We start from the raw sequence: 22,202 nt of genomic DNA on the forward strand, positions 1-22,202 counted from the left end.
ACAACCCTGAGATCAGGACCTGAGCCCAAATCAAGAGTGGACGTTAAACTGACTGAGCCACCCGGGCACCCCTTGCACTGTGATTTTCATGGTCCTAAAGTACCATGCAAAGTGGTGACTGCCTCTATAGTATTTCATTGGAAGAGTTTATCTGGTGGCTCAAATGGAATCTCTGTTTCTGGAAGGACAGGAGAAGGGCAGTAACTTCTTTGTGTACCCTGACGTTCCTAGTAAGGTATAGATGTTTAGAAAATACTGGTTTCATTGTTTTACTGGAAAACACTCCTGGGTCAGATGAAGAACAGTGCAGTAATGTTCAGAGGGCATAAGAAACAAGATCCACACTTGATCTATGCCTAAATCTAAGCTTTAGTTTCCTGACCCATCACACAAGGGCCGTAACAGTGTTTCCATCTACCTTACGGGGTGCTTTGGAACATAGCACATGCAAGTGCTAGATAAATGTCTGCAGAGAAATGAATGATCCAGGACATAGTTTGACCAAAAGTAGTAACCCTACAAAGTTCTCATAGTTGAGGCTAGAACATTAAGGCTGCCTGGGTGCTGGTTAGGGTGAAAGGGGGGGAGGTATTAGGAGCAAGAAGGACAGGTCCTTTGAAGGTACATATGTTAGGACCAAGGGTGTTTCATCCCTTTGGCCCAGTTGACATTCCCATTCCCCGTGATCTTTGTGCTGTCTGAATGGAGGCCGGGTTCAATTTAGGAAAAGGAGCAGAGAAAACAAACCTGGGCTCTGTCCGTGGGGTCTCCTAGTGGTGCATATTCTTGCATTTTTAGTTTCTCTCTGTTGCCTCACTCCTTTCAGCAAAAAACAAACATAAAACATGCTCTAATTTTCCACCTCAAACAAAAGATGCATCTTGTACCTGCTCAGCCTGCATTACTATTGTTCTATGTACCCTTTCAGTTTAGCAGCCCCCTCAACTAGTCTGAAGCTGTGTCTCAAAGGCAGTCAGCGACTTTGTAATTCCCAGTATCTGGTACTCAGCACTTGTGTTCTCTGAGCAGAGAAGGCAGCTTTCTGCCCACTGACCACACTCTCCTCCTGGAGGACTTCCCCCCCCCCCATGCTTCTGAGACATGGCACCAAAGGCCTTATGACTGCTTGTTTCCTTCGTCCCTAAATGTTCTGTTTCCCTGAGTTCTGACTTGGAGCACTTTATCCTTTTGTTCTAAAAGTTCTCCCATGACCTTTTCATCATTACAGAACTGTGGGTATCTCACAAATCTTTACCCGTCCAGTCCTCCCACCTCTGGACCCACATTTCCGTTTGTAACCCACCAGCATATCAGCATGTCTTGCAGTAAAAGAGACTATTTCAAATGTGCCTTTTTCTCCCTATGCTTTCTTTTTTTCTTCTCTCTCTCTCTCTCTTTAAAAGATTTTATTTATTTATTTGCCAGAGAGATAGAGAGAGCCAAGCAGGGGGAGTGGCAGACAGAAGGAGAAGCAGGCTCCCCGCTGAGCATGAAGCCCAATGAGGGGCTTGATCCCAGGACCTTTTTGATCCCAGGACCCTGGGATCATGACCAGAGCTGAAGGCAGATGCTTAACTGAGCCACCCAGGCAACCCTCTCCCTCTGTTTTCATTCAACCTCATCACTTCTAGAAGCAGATCCTGGTCCCAGTTAAATAGCTAGACATAGAAGAAAATATTTCTGTAGATAGATGCAGAGAACTAAGGGAACTGATTCTTGACTCCTAAATTTAAAAAGATGTTGATATGAGTTTAAGCTAAAAAGTCTTAGATGTGTATTTTCCAAGAGAGCGTTCTAGTTCACCATGAACTCGCCATGACATGAGTGAAAGCAGCTTTGCATCTCTTGAGCAAACACCACCATTTGCAAGTGCCATGAAATCACCATGGAAGCAGATACACATGAGCAATGTTAAATATCTTTCTTATTGCTGTCTGATGTCTTCGTGTCCCATGCCCGTTGTTCCTTGATTGCTGAGACAGCAGGGATACCTGCATAGACCCTAACACTTTGTCCCAACATCTTCCCAAACAACTCTTCCTTTCAGTTGGCCCATGGCATGCTTAAGCCTCTGAGACTGGTTGTGGAGAGCACTGTATAGTGAAGGGGTGAGGTAATCAGGAAGCTTCTGTACCTAGGCAAATGGAACAGCTAGAGACTTGGGCTGAACTGGTAGAAATAACTTTTTTTTAAAGGATTTATTTATTTATTTGAGAGAATGGAGAGGCAGAGGAAGAGGGAGAGAGAGAGACTCCCCAAGCAGACTCCCCGCTGAGCATGGAGCCTGATGTGGGGCCGAATCCCAGGACCCTGAGATCATGACCTGAGCCAAAATCAAGAGTCAGCTGCCTGGGGTGCCTGGGTGGCTCAGTCGTTAAGCGTCTGCCTTCAGCTCAGGTCATGATCCCAGGGTCCTGGGACCAAGCCCCAAATTAGGCTCCCTGCTCGGTGGGAAGCCTGCTTCTCCCTCTCCCACTCCCTCTGCTTGTGTTCCCTCTCTTGCTGTCTCTCTCTGTCAAATAAATAAATAAAATCTTAAAGAAAAAAAAAAGTCAGCTGCCTAACTGACTAAGCCACCCAGGCACCTCAATAGAAATAATTTTTAATAATTATCTAGATTAAACCTATTACCTCCTATACACCTAAACTTGCTAGTTCTTTCTGAATTCAATACTTTTGTCATCTTAGATTCACAAACTCAATACCCCAGGATTATCTTCAAAAATTTCTCTCTATAGTGGGTATCATTGGTATTGTCTGCTTATCATATTTCCTTTTTCTAGAAATGATACCCCACACTTACCATTCCCCCCAGTTATGGTGGGAGGTCATCATGTTCTAATATGATTCCATCCTCTCCTCCTGGCCATTGTTGGTTGGTTCTAGGGTAGACATCCAAATCAAGATGGAATAATTAGGATGTTAGAAAGACTTAAGCTGACAGACAGCACCTTAATTTATTTTTTTCTCATATAACAAGAACTTTAGCCCAGGGCTACAACATCTGCTCAAGGATGTATCAGGAACCAGGCTCCTTCTATCTTATTGCTCTGCAAACTTTTTCATGTGACTTTTAAAATCTTCATCACAAATGGTTGCTGCAACTCCAGATATATGCATATTATTGTAGAGGAAAAATATGGAGGGGCTAAAGGCAAAAGGCGAAGGACTAAGGGGCAGGCACCATGACTCCTCCCTTTCATAAAACTTTTCTGGAATATTTGGGTGGTATCTATACCTCTCTGAAAAACTAACTTTAAAATTAAAGAAAAAGCAAGGCAACAACACCAAATTGCATTGGATATTCAACCTACATTTAACTTTAAGAACCAACTGTTTTAATGAAATATGTAAATACTTGCCTCTAAAGACCTAAACACTTAAAAAATAAATTGTAAAAAAATAGAGTAAAAACAGCAAAAAGTCCATTGCTTTGCTAATTGCACTACTACCACCCCACCAACATCCCCGTTAGAATTTTTAATAAATTGGCAGAAATGCACCAAGGTAAACACATCTGTTTGGCAATACTTTGTTAATAATTAGCCAGAGTCTAATTATCTATATGGGAGTAGCAGACCTGAGTCACTTTGATCATGCATTTCTTAAATTCAGATCTCAAAATTGGGGAATTGGTGAAAATAGTACAATTTAGTAAAGCTAATGGGACTCATGAGTGTCCCCCCCCCCCCCCCCCCCCCCGCAGCCCGGCCTGGTGTGTGTGTGTGTGTGTGTGTGTGTGTGTGTGTGTGTGTTGTTAAAAGACAGTAAAGCTGTCAGGGGGATGAAGTCAGAGTCCCTTCTGACTCTCGCTAAAAAAGGGCAGGCCTAAAGTCAGTTATGCTCAAGGCTTTGGGGAATAGAGGAGAGGAAAAATTCATAAGGATTCTGAGAAGCATGTGGAGTTTCAAAAATTCATGAATTTGTGTAAGGCTATTCAGAATCTTGTTGCTTGGTAGGGTCATACAGAGCATAAAGCAATAGAGGCAACTGGACTCAAAAAAGGATGAGAACCCTCACCTTACCCCTTACGTTTTATAAGTTACTGTAAACCTATTATTTGTTCCCACTAGCATTCTGATGTTTGAAATTGCTTGAATAGGGGATTTTTTTTAAATCCCATGTTGAAAAATTGGGCTTAAATCCCTTGGAGACAATTTCTACCCATAGGAAGACGATTTAAACTCACACTAATCAGGCTGTGTGAAAATGAATAAAGAAAACCCAATTCAAAGTAGGGTCAGGAGCAATGAAGGGATGGTGCTCCCTCAGCATCCATCCCAGCTTACTTTACATAACCCTGCAGGAAGAAGGAAGATTTTCTCCTCACCCAGCAACAACCCAGCCAATTAGAAGCCACCACAACTTAGAACTCTCCTTCTCCTCCTATGAACTTTCCTCCAAAGAAACCCCTCCCAACACCCTCCTTTCCTCTATAAAAGCAAGTCCCTCTCCTCTGTTCTTCATTCCTCTCTATTGTTCTTGCCTCTGTGTGCTGTAATCTGCATGTCCTGAGTCGCAGTTCCTTTGCTGTTCCCAGATAAACTCATCTTTGTTGATTGAATAACAGGCTATTTTATTTTTAAGGTTGATAGTCATAAAAGACTTTCTTAAGCATAGTATAATTAGGTAAGGGTAGGGAGGGCTCTGGATTTTAGCAGAAAGAAGAGCAGCCCCTTGCATAAAGAGGCTAAGGACAGGGAGGGATGGAAACCTGCAAACTAGTACACAATTGGCTCAAGACCAGACTATCTGACTGGGCATATGTTCAAAATGGCCTGTGCCTGCTTATCTTTTCTTGCCTTTATGGGTATTCTCAGAATCAGAGCAATAATGAAAGGGGGTTCTTCTAGAAAGATAGGCTACAGAGGTTCTTTCCATTAATGAGGTTCAATTACTACCCCCAGGCCCAGCCAAATCCTATCACAGGCATCTAGGAGAGACAACTCTTCCTAAAGTGATGGTTCTTACCTTCCCTTTCCTCCTGCAACTCAGCTTGGCAGCAAGTTACACTATAGCTAAAAGCCATTGGTTTTCTTCTCCCAAAGTAGTTTATTCACTTCTCAATCCAAGCCTTTACCTTTCATTGAATCTGCTAGCAAGTCAAGTGTGCCTACCCAGCTAACGCTGTGTCCCAGTGGGAGTGTTGCCAGGCGCAGTTGTGGATAGGTAAGATACACTGGCTTGAACAGCCGGTCTGACCCATAGCCATGGAAGTTCCATCACTGCATCTAGCCACTAAGAAAAAACTTGTAGAGACTACCACCAGTGGCTTAAATTATTATCTACCATTAGAAATTAAAATCATTCCGGGGCACCTGGGTGACTCAGTCGTTAAGCGTCTGCTTTCCGCTCGGGGTATGATCCCAGAGTCCCGGATCGAGCCCTGCACTGGGCTCCCTGCTCCGCTGGGAGCCTTCTTCTCTCTCTCCCACTCCCCCTGCTTGTGTTCCCTCTCTTGCTGGCTGTCTCTCTCTCTCTCAAATAAATAAATAAAATCTTTAAAAAAAAAAATTAAAACCATTCCATGACAGTCATTCTAACACTTTTATGTCCAGACAACATAGAACTGTGGTAGGGTTACAGGAACAACAACAACAAAAAATCTGTCAAATCTACGTTAGCTTCTTTCTTCTTTTTTGAAGACTGTGTGTGTGCGAGAAAGTGTGTGTTGGGGGTAGCAGGGAGGAAGAAGCGTGGATGTTTGCGGGGCCTAGTTTACAGGAGTTTTTGAAAGTACTACAGGTGAGAAATACTTGGCAGGACCCCACAATTATAGGACTTTATGTATTTTTATTTTTTATTTTATTTTTTAAAAAATATTTTATTTGTCAGAGAGACCAAGCACAAGCAGGGGGAGCAGCAGGCAGAGGGAGAAGCAGGATCCTTGCTGAGCAAGGAGCCCACAGGACTGCATCCCACGGTCCTGGGATCATGACCTGAACCGGAGACAGATGCTTAACCGATTTAGCCACCCAGGCATCCCAAATTTTAAGTATTTCTAAATCTCTTATTCCTTGGTCGCCCAAACACACCAGGTCATTAGTTTTATGGTGGTTTAGTAGAACAATCACTTTGCTTTTCCTATTTCTAAAATAATCAAGTGGGAAGTGCAGGAGCAAGACCTGGGAAGATTTTAATGATGAACTGCGATATGAATTGATCCCAGAAACTCTTTTACTAGGATTTTCTTACGCGCCCTTTTCTAGCTTGCCCTTGCCGACTCCCCTTATAAACTGCTGGTAAGTAAGGAGTCTCCCAGGCTCCGCCCCCAGCCAATCCTGCAAGCTCTAGAAGGTCTCACGGACTGGAACTAGGCTCGAACGGGCTTTCTGTAGATTCAGAACCAGAATTTGCTTGAAAATGTAAATTGGGGCGGGGGTCTCTGGCCATACTTCTGCCCCGTTAGTCCTCAGCGTCCAGCCCTACCTTGTCTTCTCCTTGTGGTTGACTGGCCAGCAGACCAGAAGTTGTACGTGACCAGAAAGCCTCTTATCTCTGCTTTCGCTTCCACTGCCCTCCCGCTTCCCCCGCACCCAGATCCCTTGTCTTGGGACCCGCCCTTCTGGGGCGGTGGATTCTTTATCTCCGCGGCGCGCCCGTGCAGGCGGCGATAGCGGCCGAACTACAGCTCCCAGCATCCCCGTGTCCCGCCGGCCGCCCGGGAGCCGACCCGGTAGTAGCTCTTCTCCGCCAAAGGTTCCTTCTGCCTGAGCGGCTCGCCAGCTTGGGACTCCCAGGGAACTCAGGGGCCGGTCTCCGGGACGTGGACATTGCCGGGGTGGCAGCGCGGAAGCATGGCCTTGCACCTGGGCAGGCTGAGCGCGAGCTCCTGCTGGCGAGCGGCGCAGGGCGGCCGCGGAGGGCTGTGCGCTCGGCCCCGGCGCGGCGCGGCCGCACGAATCTGCCGGGCCCCGGGCGCGGCGGGCACCGAGCAGTGCCGGGGGCTGGGGCACATCCCGACGGGAGGAGGTCCCCGGCTGGGGACCGGCCTGACCACGGCGCTGGCGGGGCTGGCCGGGCTGGCGGGGCTGGCCGCCGCCGCCTTCGGGCACCTGGAGCGGGCGGAGATGGTGCCCAAGAGCTCGGGGGCGCTGAGACCTTCGTCCGGGAGGCCGGAGGAGGAGGAGGATGAGCTGACCCGCCGCTGCAGCTGCTTCATGGCCCCTCCTGTGACCGACCTGCGCGAGCTGCGGGGGAGGCCGAGCGACATGAAGACCAAGATGGAGCTGCTGATCCTGGAGACCCAGGCCCAGGTGTGCCAGGCGCTGGCACAGGTCGATGGGGGCGCCCGCTTCTCCGTGGACCGGTGGGAGAGGAAGGAAGGTGAGGAGGACCGTAGAGGGAGGTGGAGGTGGGAATTAGAGTTGGGGCTTTAAGTTGCTGGCAGAAAATGAGAATGGTGGATGAAAGTAGGAGAGAGGTACCTACAAGAGCAGCTGCTAGGTTAGAAGAGACACCTTTAAAAAGAGGGATACTAAAAGGGTCATGAGACATCTGGATGCAGATCTTTGGTCACTCTAAAACTGTACATTTCAAAATCTATGCGATTTTATAATGGCATTTTTCTGGAAGTCCTACGGTTATTTTTAGCCAACAAGCTTGGATGTCCAAAGTTGTAACTGAGCATCGATCTTACCCACATTTCATGTTTCTCTGGGTGCATTTACCCTTTCTCCTCCTTTAGAGATGGAAAGATGAACTTGCCTTCTATTTGCTAAGTATCTGGCCAGACTCCTCCAGCCGAGGGTGTAATTGTGTCAGTATGTCTTTTTCTCAAGTTGCACAAGAAATATTTGGCTTGTCAGTAATTCTTCCAAATGCACACATCAGATTTCCTGCTAGGAAAATCTTACTTTCCAGTGGCAAAAATCTTCTGTGTTAAAACCCATTTCTTCTGATTGGTGGTTGTCAGAAGGAGGGGGTGAGGGGAGTGGGCAAAATGAGTGAAGGGGATCAAGAGGACAAACTCCTGGTTATAAAATAAATATGTCATGAGGAGGTAATGTACGGCATGGGGACTATAGTCAAAAATATTGTATTGCATGTTTTAAGGTTGCTAAGAGAATAGATCTTGAAAAGTCTCATTGTAAGAAAAATTTTGTAACTGTGATGATGGTAACTAGACTTATTTTGCAATGTATACAAATATTGAATCAATGGCTATACACCTGAAACTCGTATAATGTTATATGCTAATACTTCAATAATAAAAACCCAGTTTTTATAGAATCATGTATTCATGACCATGGTATTGCCTATGGAGTGAAACTGCACATCTTGGTCATAAACTGGAAGAATTCCTGACTTCTTAGCTAGGAATACTGCAGCAGCTTCTCATTAGCAGATTTTGAGCCGTATACTGCACATCTGTATTAAATGAAGTTAAATCTGGTCTTCAAAGTGTTTTCCATCTTGTCATGTTTTCAAGTGAAGACCATTGAACCAGACCACAACCTCAAGTACTAGAATAGCTAGTGTGGCCTTCAGAAGTCACTGAATTTTTTGTGTGCCTCTGTTTCCTCATCTATGAAATGAGATTAGAAATAATATATGAGGGTATTATAAGGATGGATGTAAATGAAGTGCTTAAAATATTGTCTGATGTGTAGAAAAACAAATTGTTTGGTCCATTTGCCGGCTATGTGATCTTGGATAAGGTGTTTTGTCTTTCTGGGCCTCGTTTTCTCATTTGAAATGTGGGGGGGGGGGGTTGGGGGGGTTTCACTGGATCATCTTACGTCCCATCCAGCTCTAAAAATTCTTAGAAATAAAACAAGACAAATAGGTACTTCCGTGAAACTGTTCCCTTGGTGATAACTCTAGTGTCTTAAAAACAAACTATTAATAATAAAGCTCAGATACCTAAATATTAATGTGTGTCTTATTCAGTTTAAGCTTCCCAAATCCCTGAAGAGTTCAACTACCTACTGTTTAATTGCCTGTAAACAAAATTAAATGGTAACACGCTGAGAAAAAACAATTGAAATAATATGGAGTTCTTAAACTCGGTAATAACAGAACATTCCTCAAATATACCTATACCTGTTTTTAACCTCAGCCTTCTCTCATATATCATCACCAGTGGATGTCATTCTGCACAGTAGTTGAAGGGAAAATATTCCTGTGATTTATTTTAGATGTGGAAGAAATCCTCCGTTTAGTGATGTGGGGGAGATACGATATTTGCCCACTATCAGTAGCAATGTCCTCGAGCTAAGCTGATTATCTAATTTTATGGTGCTTAAAAATTACAAATAAACTGACATTATAGAAGATTTGGAAAATAAAGGAGGAAAATAACTCCTAATCCCACCGCCGTCGCGCAGGGGTTGTTTCGGATTTGCATCTACCCTTCTACTGTCTCCTCACATGCTATTTCTGTAAACAGGAGGTGGCGGCATCAGCTGCGTGCTTCAAGACGGGCATGTTTTTGAAAAGGCTGGGGTGAGCATTTCTGTTGTCCATGGGAATCTTTCTGAGGAAGCAGCAAAACAAATGAGAAGCCGAGGAAAAATTCTGAAGACTGCAGATGGTAAATCAGTCTCCACAGCCTGTCACAGTCCCTGCACACCTTGTCTCCCCCACACGTTTTCTTTGTAAAATAAATAGTGCTTCTGTAAAAATCCATTTGGGTACATAGGCCAGAGAAGCATGCTCACATTTCCTTTTTTAAAATTGTTTTTTAAGACACAAAAAGCAGCTTTTGACAATTGATTCCGAAACTGTGTTGGAGTTAATGAAGCTGGCTGATTGAGCGCTGCTCACTCTGTTTTATTTTCCAGGTAAATTGCCATTTTCCGCTATGGGTGTGAGCTCTGTTATCCACCCCAAGAATCCTCATGCTCCTACTATCCATTTCAACTACAGGTACTTTGAAGTAGAAGAAGCTGATGGTAAGCATCCCTGGAGCTGTGCAAAATATTGTGCAAAAAATGTATATCTTAAAACAAGCTACGGGGCGCCTGGGTGGCGCAGTTGTTAAGCGTCTGTCTTCAGCTCAGGGCATGATCCCAGTGTTCTGGGATGGAGCCCCACATCAGGCTCCTCCACTAGGAGCCTGCTTCTTCCTCTCCCACTCCCCCTGCTTGTGTTCCCTCTCTTGCTGGCTGCCTCTGTCAAATAAATAAATAAAATCTTAAAAAAAAAAAAAAAGCCAGAGGGTATAATCTAAACGTGAGAAGGAACATATAAATCTTAACTAGGTTTTTCAGAAGGCAGATGAAGCCTGATTCCTTGGCAGGTGCAATGGATTATGTGCTAGAGGTGAAAAGAGAAAATAGTGTTGGCTGGGCTCTGACTTCCCCCTATTTCCTCCAACACAGAAGGAATGATTTACTGAATCTCAGACTCAGGGTGCACGCAGGGTTCTTTCACAGGAAAGGAAATCCTTAGGAAATCCAAAGGAAAACCTATGTACTAGGTTACGTTGAAATGAAGAACTTGCTTATGGAAAATATCTTTCACATGCATCGTTTCACTGTTCACCAGCACATTGTCGGTGGGTTTAAGATGGGGTGGAGTTGATCGTGCCTCATTATGGACATGTGGTTCCAGCCCCTGTCTGCAGTTAGCTGGGCCAGGTGTTCCCTCCCGGCGGAGGGTCTGTGCAGTGCCTCCCTGGGGCTGTGGGTGTGTCTGCAGGTATTGGCATTTAAAGTCCATGTATTTAACTTGCATTTTGAAGACATTAGTTTGGTTCAGCCTTTTAATGTTAGAAGTTGGTAACTGGTACTGACAACTTATAGACCCAACTAAGCACATGAAATAGTTAGTCTCAAATGGTAAGTTGTGTCCCTCTGCAAGCGTTTTTACCCTTTCTGGGGTAAGGGGAGGGGGGCAGTGGTTTTTAATACAGGGAACATCAGAATCTCCTGGGCAGTTTTTAGAAACTGCCAATGCTTGGGCCGGAGATCTGCTTGTCTTTTGTTTGGTCTTTAAGTTGTGACCTAGCAGAGGCATTTTACGCTCCTCACGTGATTTGATACACAGCTGGAGTCCACCCATGTGATGTTTCATCATTCACTGCCGTATGTGTCCTTTTGCTCCTGGTTCTACTCTCTCGCTTTTTAATTTCCTATTTCTTTTTCTTTCTTCCTTCCTTCCTTCCTTCCTTCCTTCCTTCCTTCCTTCCTTTTTAAAATTTATTTGTTTGACAGAGAGAGAGACAGCCAGCAAGAGAGGGAACACAAGCAGGGGGAGTGGGAGAGGAAGAGGCAGGCTCCCAGCGGAGGAGCCTGATGTGGGGCTCGATTCCAGAACGCCGGGATCACGCCCTGAGCGGAAGGCAGACGCTTAACGACTGAGCCACCCAGGCACCCCTCCTATTTCTTTTTCTTTCTGCTTTTACCTTTTCTTTCCTGCCTGGGCTTTAGTGGTCATTCAGAGTTAAATTTAGTTAAATATTTTTTGATTGTCACCCATTCCGTGTTTAGTCAACTAAGCTGATAAATTTGGTTTGCAGATACAGTGAGTAGTGTGCTACGTCTCAGAGTCCAAAGCGTGCATGAGAATGTCATGTCTTGATTTCGTAGGTAACAAACAGTGGTGGTTTGGCGGTGGATGTGACCTTACTCCAACATACTTGAACCAAGAGGATGCTGTCCATTTTCACAGAACTCTGAAGGAGGCTTGTGACCAGCATGGTCCCGATCTCTACCCTAAATTTAAAAAATGGTAGGTAAAGGTATTGTCATGACACCTAAAATATATTTCATTCCTTCCTTCTGCAGATCCTGAAGGCAACTACTATGTCACTAAATACCTTTTTCAGTGAAGGTCGATCTGTTTTCTTTGCCCACTAGAAGTGGGATACCAGTTCGAAGTGGTTTTATTAGGTTATTTACTTAGAAATATTTGAATATCTGTAATAAAAATTGGGTAACAGCATATTTTTTGATCCCAGATGATTTAGGATATAAATTTGAATGTGATCTGTACCTCAGAATTAGAAGTTTTTTAATCCTCCTGTGGGATATTAACTTCTCAGATGAGAACTGTTGTTGCTGTGGAAATAATAGAACATAGGAAGGGTTGGAGAACTATTAGGAAAAGATGCAAATATACCAGATGCTTTGGACAAGGAGAAAAGTGGGATTGGAACTCTGTTAAAGAAACTCTAATGATAAAGGAAAGGGAAACAAATGAGTTGTGAGGAGATCCAGGATATTTGGTAGATGTGAAATGGAGTCGAGGGATAAATTGTTTGGAATAGGAGTAAAGTACCCAACTTTGCTTAGAGCTAGTTGGCATTCTTGAAAAGGGAAGGACAGGCGAGGTTTTGGTGATTTTTTATTTGGGGAGGGGTTTGCTTTGGTTTTTGAACTAATAACTGTGGAATCTTGATATTATTTATGTAAGATTTGGAGTTCAGCTTTAAAATCCTCAGATACATTCTCCTTTTGATTGATACTGCCACTGGAAACTGCACAGCTGTGGAAGCTTGGATGTGTGAGGGATTTTTTTTCTCTCACAAATCAGCATCCTTCCAGGAAAAGAACTGGTATGGATAACATTGTCTTTTTTTGGGTTTTCTTTAACTGCTATTTTTGAGATGACTTCAGCTGAGTGATTTGAGTTACTAAGATATCTAGAATGCAGGCTAGTTAAGTTTTCAATATAAGTATTTAGCATATTTTTTAATTTTGTAATTTCATGGAGCTTTTGAAATAGTGTGATTTGGTTAAAGCTGACTCCACAGCCTTGCTCAGGATGTACTTCAACTGTGTTCATAAAATGTGCATGTGAAGGAAAGCCAACAAGTCACAGTCAAGGTTAATTAGACCGATGCATCAGCTCTAGGCTACCTTTTTGCAGCTGCTACCTTTTTTTTTAAGCTATTAAGGCTATTTTTTTAAATTAAGGTTATTTTTAATAGAACCTTTTAAATAGCTTTTAGTTTTTGTTTGTACAGGTTTTTCTACTTACCCTTATTCTTCTAGAGATCATCTAACAAGCTATTTCTACAATGTAAACTGTTCTGCGAATTTAGCATTTAAGAAACGCGCTGTGGTAGGCACAGAGAGGGGGAAGACTCCAGACCAAGACCAGATGGCTAGTTCGATGTGCTGGCTCACAGGGGAACCTTTCCTATGTCTGTAGGTGTTCTCTGAACGTCTCCTTCCACCAGCCCCTCCCTCGGTCCTGCACGCTCTGTAGCCTTCACATTTTATTGCTGAAAGAGATCTTAGAGATTATTTACTGTACTTTGGTGAATAAAGAACTAACTCAAGAGCTGAAGGGTTGGCGCCCAGACAGACCTGGTTGGTGGTGTTGGTGGAGGATTCCTGTCTTTCCTCTTGCAAAAGCAACAGTGCTGCTGAGGGCAGCCACGTCACTCGTTCTGAGAAATACACTATTAATACTGGGCTCTTTGTTTCTTTTTCACTAAAGTTTTTAGATTTCATATCCTTTCGATAGACGTGTGTTAAATTCCTTACTTGCTTTGCAGATAGAAGCATAAGCATTTTCTACATGGGTGCTAATGACAGGAAATCTGACTAAAGTCCTAGTTTCATTTTCATAGTTGGACAGAAAGTAAGGACCCTGTGTTGACGTGAGTCAAGGATAGCGTGCCCTAAGCTGAAATGCTCACATTGATTTTCATGTCTTTTTTTCCCCTTTGATCCTTGACAAGGCCTTGCTGTGTTTTCCAGGTGTGATGATTACTTCTTTATAGTCCATCGTGGGGAAAGGAGGGGCATCGGGGGCATCTTTTTCGATGATCTTGACTCTCCTTCCAAGGAGGAAGTGTTTCGCTTTGTGCAGAGCTGCGCCCAGGCTGTTGTTCCTTCTTATATTCCTCTTGTGAAGAAGCACCATGATGAGTCATTCACGCCCCAGGAGAAGCTGTGGCAGCAGCTCCGGAGAGGACGGTGAGTGAGCAACAGGAGAATAGATAGTCTCATTGCATAACTGGCGGGGGAAGCGGAGCAGTTGGAGTAAGTGTGGGTGGTGTGTTGTCTTGGGCAGATATTTTGCTAGAGTTGTATTAATACTATCCTGAGCTGCGTTTATAACTAGATGAATGTTTAGTGAATATTAAAAATCGTGTTAAATAGTATTATAAAAAGAGCAAGGTTGGGGCACCTGGGTGGGTGAGCGTCTGCCTTCGGCTCAGGTCGTGATCTCAGGGTCCCGGGATCGAGCCCGCACAGGCTCCCTGCTCAGTGGGGGTCCTGCTCCTCCCTCGCCCTCTGCTTCTTCCCTGCACAATCCCCCTCCGTGCTTGCTCACACTCTCGCAAATAAATTTTGTGGGTTTTTTTAAAGCTTTTTATTTATTTCATTTGTCTGTACGTTAGAGATGCATAGCAGCCAGGTAGTGGTACTTGCTGAGTTTAATTCAGCTGATTCCTTTTAGTCTTCTAGCAATGCCTTCCAGCCTTATGCCAAGATATGGGCATCATTTAATGTTTTTGCTGCTTTATAAATTTGGAATCCCAGACTCTTCCATTCATCTTTAAGATTTCATGGAGGTCGTTGTAATGGACATAATCATTTCTGAAACTATTTATACTTAATGATAATATTAACTAATTATGGAGTCCTTATTGTGTGCCAGCCAATATGTGAGACATTTCCTTCTGCCCCAAATAAGAGCTTCCCTTATTTATTTATTTGATGTATGTATGTATGTTAATAATCTCTACACCCACCGTGGGGCTCATACAACCCCTAGATCAAGGGTCACATGCTCTACTGACTAAGCCAGAAACAAAAAAACTAGAGCCAAATACAGAGAACAAACTAGTGGTTACCAGCGGTATGTTGGTGGTGGGGGGGATGGATGAAATAGGGTGAAGGGGATTAAGAGTTCACTTTTGGTGATGAGCATGGGGTAATGTACAGAATTGTTGAATCATTATATTGTACACCTGAAACTAAAATAACAATTATATGTCTATAAAATAAATATCCAATGAAAATTTATTAAAAAAAAAACCTCTGGAAAGGGCAGTGGTCTAGTTTTGCATAGGATTTTATGTGCAAAGCTGACCGGGGGCACCTGGGTGGCACAGCGGTTAAGCGTCTGCCTTCGGCTCAGGGCGTGATCTCGGCGTTAAGGGATCAAGCCCCACATCAGGCTCCTCCGCTATGACCCTGCTTCTTCCTCTCCCACTCCGCCTGCTTGTGTTCCCTCTCTCGCTGGCTGTCTCTATCTCTGTCGAATAAATAAATAAAATCTTTAAAAAAAAAAAAAGCTGACCGGTTCTGTGAATACTAATTAGGTGAAACCTTAAAACTTCTTAGATGTAGGAATCATGTTTTGTGTTCTTTTTGGTGTTTGTTTTTTGTGTTGGTTTTGGTTTTTGTGACTGTTTCTCACAGAGAACCTCCTTCAACCACCCTTATCTCTGGGCCTTAAGCTGGCAGTAAACTCTGGGACTTCAGATAACCGCAGCTCTTCACTGCGGTTGTCAGCATTGTCTTCACCGTGCACACGGCACGTGTCACCCTATCTGTGTCCTTCACGGGTTACACCTGCTTCACTTCCTCAGCCCCAGATAGGGCTGCCCTTATTGATTGATTGATTGTGTGTATGTATGCTAGTACTTTCTACATCCAGTGTGGGGCTCAAACTCACAACCCCTAGATCGAGAGTCGCATGCTCCACCGACTAAGCCAGCCAGGCGCCCCAGAAACTAATGTTGAACTTCTTGTCGCTTTGCTGTATTTTAGGTAAGGGAAACAGGATAAAATTTACGCCTCTGTTAAGTTGAAGGGAATGGCTAAGGTTCATGGTTTGCAGACATCTCAGAGAGGATAAATGTATGAGAAGGCACAGAAAGATCAGATCTAAGTGAAACCTGGTAGGAGTCAGAGAGGCATTCTTCACTCAAAAAAGAAAAGCAGTACAGGGATCCTTACAGAAAAGCATTTAGTGAGTTCCATACAAGGGCCTTTGAAAGAGACATCTATACAAACTGGGGAATCACAGCCATCCCTTCAATACTGTGTTTCAGAACGGCAGCAGCAGGGGTGAAAAAGGTGGCTGAGAGACTGAAATTCTTTTCCATGGTCTTAGGAAGAAATTAAGAAGTTTTGCTTTCTATTATCTTTTGAAACAGGTAGAAGAGGTTAAATAGTTATTAATGCACAAAATTCAATCTGTGATGAATCAATATTGTGGACTAGAAAGGGATCCATGGATGTAATTTATTTAAACTTTCTCAGGGCTTTTGGCAAGTTTGCACACAGACGGGTGTTTTCTAAGAATTCAAGTACTGTGGGATTCTAGAGGATATCTTCCTGCAGGTGTGACTAAAACTGATCAGTAGGTAAACAAGACTGTGGGAGGGAAGTTTAGACCAAGAGAATAGTTTCCGAATGAGTTGAGAAATACTCTGAAAGGGGGACTGTTCATTGAATTTTCAGCTTTATGGGTCATTCTAAATTCCATATGAGTAGTAAAAATTATCTTTGAAGTTTAAATAACCTTTTACAAAAGATGCCATGATGTTAAAGGCAGTCAGAGATTTTTAAGCTAGACAGAGTTTAGATCTGACGCCGTGTCAGTTAATGAAACATAAATTTATTGAACCAAGTTTTAGTTGATGCTAAGGATATTTTTCTTAGCAAAATAAAATTGAGCACTGCCACTCAACCACTCATTATTATGATTGCCCCTAATTTGCAGGAAGACTGAATTATATGACTGCTTATCAATGTTATTAACTACTTTAAGAAAAGGAAATTTCTAGAATACATTAGTAATAATTAGTAGATTGCCATTACCTGTACTTGGCCTTTCAATTAACGAAAGTTTTGTATCTTAGTACATGGAAGTTATAGGGGGTGAAATAAAGTCTTCTGAAACATCTCAGACCATGGTGGAAGGCCGTGTTCTATACTGATAAGGGTGCCATTTCTTTCCCTTTAATTGTTTTAGTGCCTTAAAGTTCTCAGCTTTGTGTTCATTCTGTTTATTTATTGGAAAACATAACCTTCTTGTTTTGTAACTGCTCTAATTTGGGGCTGAATCTATATCCTATTGTTTGTTGGGTAGAATGCCCTTTTATTTATGCCTGTCCAGATGGAGAAGACTCAGCTGGCTGTAGACTGGCGTTCCCTGTGCCTGTTCCAGCTGATTGAGAGGAGGAGGGTCAGTGGGCACGAAGCATCCCCTACTCCCCTTAGAGTATTCATTATGGACTAATCTTAAGAAAGATTTTATTCAGCTGGTCTTTAATGTTATTTGTTGTCTTTATGTCAGGTATGTAGAATTTAACCTGCTGTATGATCGGGGTACAAAGTTTGGCCTCTTCACTCCGGGATCCAGGATTGAAAGCATCTTGATGTCTTTACCTTTAACTGCTCGGTAAGAATAAGTCATCGTAGTTATCCCTCCACTCTCTGTCTATTAACCCCCTACAAAACATGAACGTTAACACTGCAAATGTCTTATCTAAAGACTTCATTGGTTTTGACTTTGCTGATTTTATAATAAAATCACAGTCAAAGAATAAGTAATTTTTTTTTTTAAAGAATGAATGGCAGATTGAATGACATGGCTTTGTGGGTGACAGCCGGGAAGGGTAGAGGGAGTGAGAAGATGGGGTGGATGGTGGTGTCCTTGCCTACTTGGTAATTTTCTAGGAAAAGTTATGGACAAAGCAAATATATTTGAGCATATCAGGTTTTTCAATTTAATTTTGTTAGAAATTGTTACATTTGTGAGGAAAAGTCTTACTTTCCAGTATGAAGTATGGCTTGTTTGAAAATATAAGGGATTGTTGTTGGTGCCTGGCCTTCTCTTTTTGCTTATATGTTGCTGTGGTGGGCTTCCATAAAGATTAATTGAATCTGTGGGGGCAATTTTTTTAGTAGGCTCCATGCCCAGCGTGGAGCCCAACACAGGGCTCGAACTCACAACCCTGAGATCAAGACCTGAGCTGAGATCATGAGTCAGTCCCTTAACTGACTGAGCCACCCAGTCACCCTATGGGGGGAATTTTAAAGACAGATATATTTATGTTGGTTCAGTTAGGTTGACTTTTTGACTATAAGAAAGTGAGAATGATGTGTGTCCCGACTGAAATGGAAAAGATCAGAAAAAAAGAAAAATTACATTGCTTGTTTTATAAGACCTAGAATCTTCTTTTTTTTCTGTGGGTGTAAGTGTCCAAATAAGAATGGACTGCTGGATGGCACTGGAAGAATGCCTTGTCTCATTCTGCTGTCCAGATCTATCCTGGTGAGATTAGTACCCTGTATGGTTGTGCCTGCCTTCAGAATGGCATTGGCTCTGTCCTTGTATAACTGCTGTTCTTGGGATTTCGTGTCCTGAAAGCTCATGCACATCCCTGCTAGGTGTTCCTGCCGCCCTAGAGACGAGATGTGAATAAAAAGTAGAGATAAGTTTTTAAGGCCTCCAGTAGTCTTCCTGATTACTACTGGCCCCTAATTATAAGGTACATTCCAAGCCGCAGATAATGGGTCGATTATACATCAGTCCCTTGCTCATTTGAATAGTTAACATGACGGTCCCTTCTGGCTTCTTATAGTCGATACCATGGGTGTGTAACCTTCAGGCTGTAAGATGAATCCAGGTCCACTTGTGAAGTGTTTTTGTGCAGTCCTTGAACTACGAATGAATTTGACATTTTTAAAGGATTATTAAAAACAAAAAAGGATATGCGAAAGACTACATGTGGTCTCACAAAGCCTAAATTAAAGTTACCTGTCACCCTTTATAGGAAAAGGTTGCTGACTCCTGGTCTAAACCAGTGTCTGCCAGACTTCATACTACAGTTATAACCGTTTTGACTATATTTGTATATTATCTGAGGTATTATTTGCTTAAATTTTCTACTCTTATTTTTTCTGAGAGAATTTATTTAGAAAAGCAAACCAATATTATTGCTATAAATAGAAAGTAACACATTAAAATAAATGCGTAAGTATTAAGCTAAAAAACAAAATTTGCCCGTGGATCATTAGCGGTTCTACAATATGTGAAACCCTGGTTTATAGTAAAAGTGTATTTTGGCTGTGGGATATTAATATTAGTCAAAGTATGCTCAGGAATTATTAAAATATTTCTTTAGCAGCAACTGTTTTAAAAATGGCTAGTAGGTAAAAGGTATGTTAGGTACGTTGGAGACAAGGAGGTATAAGACATTTTTTACTTAGAATTTTATTTTTCTTTGATTTTAAGTAAAGAGGTATGTGTATTGTTCATTATAATTTTTATTAGTATTACATGTTTTGCTTTTGTTTTGGACCTTTATAGATGGGAGTACATGCATTCACCCCCAGAGAACTCCAAGGAAGCGGAAATTCTGGAAGTTCTGCGCCATCCGAGAGACTGGGTGCATTGATGCACACGGAGCGGCCTTCCTGGGGCGTGGGGGACACAGAGCGTGTGCCCCGTCCCCGGGCTGGCAGCGTTGCCACTGTGTGGCAGTTCATAAGCTGTGTCTCAGAGCTGCAGTCCTCACTCTGCAGTCTGCCTCCTTGGCAGGTGCTGACCTGTGTTTTAAGTGCTGCGAGTTTCCACTGGAAGCTGCCGGTGACAGGTGGCGACATGGCAGCTTGTCAGCGTCAATTGGTTGATATAAAACTCATTTATACTTTTAGAATCATTTTATATGATTAGTTGACAAAATATGAAATGGAGTTTCCAAGTGTTGAGCTAAGGGAATCTAAATATAGTTTATGTCAGGAAACTTCTCATGCTATTTTCGTTTCATGTATTTGTTCAGGTTTTACTTTCTGCCACAAAAATCTGTTGTGGGATACATTTTATTTTCATTAATTCAGTGAGGTTGAGACTTCATATGTTTAGAAAGCAGCTTGAAAGGAAGGTAAAATTTTTACTTTGACGTGACTGAAGTTTCGTTGATCATGATCTTGACGTGTCTTTCTCTAGAGATCAATATTGTAAAGTGTTCATTTTTCTAATGCTATTTAGGAACACTTGAAGTTTTCTTAATCTCTCCATGTTTTATAGTTCAGCGATTCCCTGTGGTTAACTCCATCACTGTTATTTAAATAAGGGACATCTAAGATGTGGTTCTGGTTTTGGAAGAACTATAATTTGTTCATGTTGGATTCTCTGCACTTTTGAATGTGAAACCTTATAACCTTGGAGTCTGATATTTGAAATTTCCTATTCCAGACTTTTCTATATGGAGCTTTAAGAACAATCCTGGGATTGTTGTGAGTTAGGAAATGTTTCTCATTTGCCAAATGAGAAATATTTTCCTTCGTTAATTAAAGTCAACATAACTCGTGTGAGAAGCATGTAGGCATTTTATTAAAATTGTCCTCTTTTAGAATTAGAGATTCTGCAGCTCTTTGCCTTTAAGAGAAAATCACAACAGAATTCTTAATGTGGCTTCTTTGTTCGTATAATAGTATGAGTGTATTTTTTTTTACTTTTTTTTTTTTTAGTGTATTTTATTTTACATAATATATTGAAGCTTGTAAGGGATAGTATCTTCCTACATATTATTAAGCATTATTTGGAATATGTTAAATGTGTGTGATTGTGTGTGACTCTTTAGGGCTGGGAAAATGTGTGAATTCTTCAACTATCTTACCACAGATCTGCTGATAAATTTTATTATGATATATGGCTAAGAATTGTTTGTATTTTTCAGTTTTTAAAGAATAATTGATATAGGGAAGATAAATATTTTTTAGTATTAAAACCATCGTTCCTCATTCCTAGGTATTTTGCCCAAGAAAAATATAAGTTTTTTTCACTCAGATTTCCATAGCAGCTTCATTCAAGATAGCCAAAACTTAGAAACAAGAGAAATGTCCATTAACAGATGACTGGATAAACAAATGATGACATATCAGTATGTGAAAATACTACTAATTAGTGAAAAGGAACAACTGCTTGGGCGAATGGCAAAATGGCATTACGCCAAGTGAAAGAAGTCAGACACAAAAGAGGACTCACTGTATGACTACACTATGTGAAAACCTAGAAAAGCTGAAATTCAAACGAGAGAGCACCTCGGTGCTTGCTAGGACTAGCTAGGACTGGGGAATTGATTATGGAAGGCAACAAAAGAATATTTTGAGGGGATGGAAATGTTCTATATATTGATTATGGCGGTGGTTACCAGACTGTTTACATGTATCAAAACTCATTGACCTTGGCACTTAAAATCATGGAGTTTTATTGTATATTTGATTTATACGTTAATAAAGCTGATTAAATGAAAAAATATAGGTGTATAGGAACAAATGTTCAAATAAACCTCAGTTTACTTTTTATAATAAAAAGTATCTTGGCATATAGTTCTGCTAGTTTATTTAATTGTGTTTAGGACTGTCAGGTCTGGGCATTGGACTAAGATGAAATTTCGAAAGTTCAGAATATCAGTTTTTCATTCTCTTAATAACCATGTATTTCTCTTACAGATGGGGGAAAAGAAAAGAATTGAGTAACTATTGGAAAATAGATCATTCTACTCTTATTCAAAATGAATTTCTCTTTTAAATTCATATTGATGTTTATTCTGAGTCTACTAGAGGCCCAGGGTGTACCTCCAAATGCCCTGAACACCTAACTGCTGGTGTCTTATACATGCATCTTAGTGGTCATAAGGGGTGGAACTTTGGGGGATGGTATGTAAATGCTTTGGAGCAAACTTCTAACCACTACTTTATATCCATCACTATACTCAGCTTACCCACCTGTGCAACCGAATGTTTAATGAGACAAAAACTTTTGCATGCTAAAGAGCACCATATTAGAATGCCGAATAATCTGTTCCTTTATGACTTACCCTTCCATGTGTCTTTTGCTGTTACAGTTCATCTGGCCAGGAATCGTCTGACACCTCTATGCCTAGGCTAGGACAACTTGAAGGCTAGGTTCAGCTCAGGACTCGGGACTGTAGAGCACAGTGCCTTCAGGTGGCTCAGCACACATATTCCAGCAAACAAGGCAGAGGTATCATGGTTGCCTTCTGATCTAGTCCAAGAGGTTGTGTAGTATCACTTCCTCCAAACTGCACTGGTTTTCAGTGAATCACTTAAGGCCAGCTCCAGATTCAAGGGGAAGGGAATTAGATCCCAAAACCACAAAGTAAATCCGACTCTTTCCCTCTTTCATTGCCCTAGTCAATTCCTGTTGAGTATAGCTTTGAAATGTTTCTTGATTTCCCAATCTTCCGTCCACTGCCACCACTCTACCTTGGTCCCACATTCCCTCTTACTTCTGCAATGTCCTACCGGTCT

At 42.1% G+C, this 22,202-nt stretch overlaps 2 protein-coding genes across 7 annotated transcripts in view; one reads left to right on the forward strand and one right to left on the reverse strand.

The window, feature by feature from the left end:
- LOC113250385 (soma ferritin-like) overlaps positions 1–6,629 on the reverse strand; it is a 35,909-nt gene extending 29,280 nt beyond the window's left edge. For 3 of the 6 annotated variants that reach the window (XR_006408762.2, XR_007188727.1, XR_007188729.2), the window contains exons 1-3: positions 6,430–6,614; positions 2,804–2,882; positions 748–819 (exon numbers count right to left, since the gene is read on the reverse strand). Coding sequence is in view for 2 of the 6 variants with exons in the window: in XM_044381316.2 (XP_044237251.1) it covers positions 748–792 (45 nt within the window). In the remaining 4 variants the exon portion in view is untranslated. Of the gene's footprint in view, positions 1–747; positions 820–2,803; positions 2,883–6,429 lie in introns of all 6 variants that reach the window. The other 3 variants (XM_044381316.2, XR_006408765.2, XM_044381318.2) reach the window with 3 other exon arrangements.
- Positions 6,630–6,643: 14 nt separating this feature from the next.
- CPOX (coproporphyrinogen oxidase) lies at positions 6,644–21,257 on the forward strand. Its single transcript, XM_026491789.4, has 7 exons — positions 6,644–7,326; positions 9,392–9,535; positions 9,786–9,896; positions 11,535–11,676; positions 13,656–13,874; positions 17,215–17,319; positions 19,234–21,257. The coding sequence occupies exons 1-7, from the start codon at positions 6,798–6,800 to the stop codon at positions 19,319–19,321; spliced, it is 1,338 nt and encodes a 445-aa protein (XP_026347574.1). The 5' UTR covers positions 6,644–6,797; the 3' UTR covers positions 19,322–21,257.
- Positions 21,258–22,202: the final 945 nt, after the last annotated feature.

This window comes from Ursus arctos, unplaced genomic scaffold (genome assembly GCF_023065955.2).
Source record: "Ursus arctos isolate Adak ecotype North America unplaced genomic scaffold, UrsArc2.0 scaffold_4, whole genome shotgun sequence".
Lineage (NCBI taxonomy): Eukaryota > Metazoa > Chordata > Mammalia > Carnivora > Ursidae > Ursus > Ursus arctos.

What these genes read in the sequence shown, in the direction of transcription:
- CPOX (XM_026491789.4), top strand. Translation starts at nt 6,798, where the DNA reads ATGGCCTTGCACCTGGGCAGGCTGAGCGCGAGCTCCTGCTGGCGAGCG. An exon ending in TACCCTAAATTTAAAAAATG is followed by an intron (nt 11,677 to 13,655) that starts GTAGGTAAAGGT and finishes TGTGTTTTCCAG; the next exon opens with GTGTGATGATTACTTCTTTA. An exon ending in TCTTTACCTTTAACTGCTCG is followed by an intron (nt 17,320 to 19,233) that starts GTAAGAATAAGT and finishes GGACCTTTATAG; the next exon opens with ATGGGAGTACATGCATTCAC.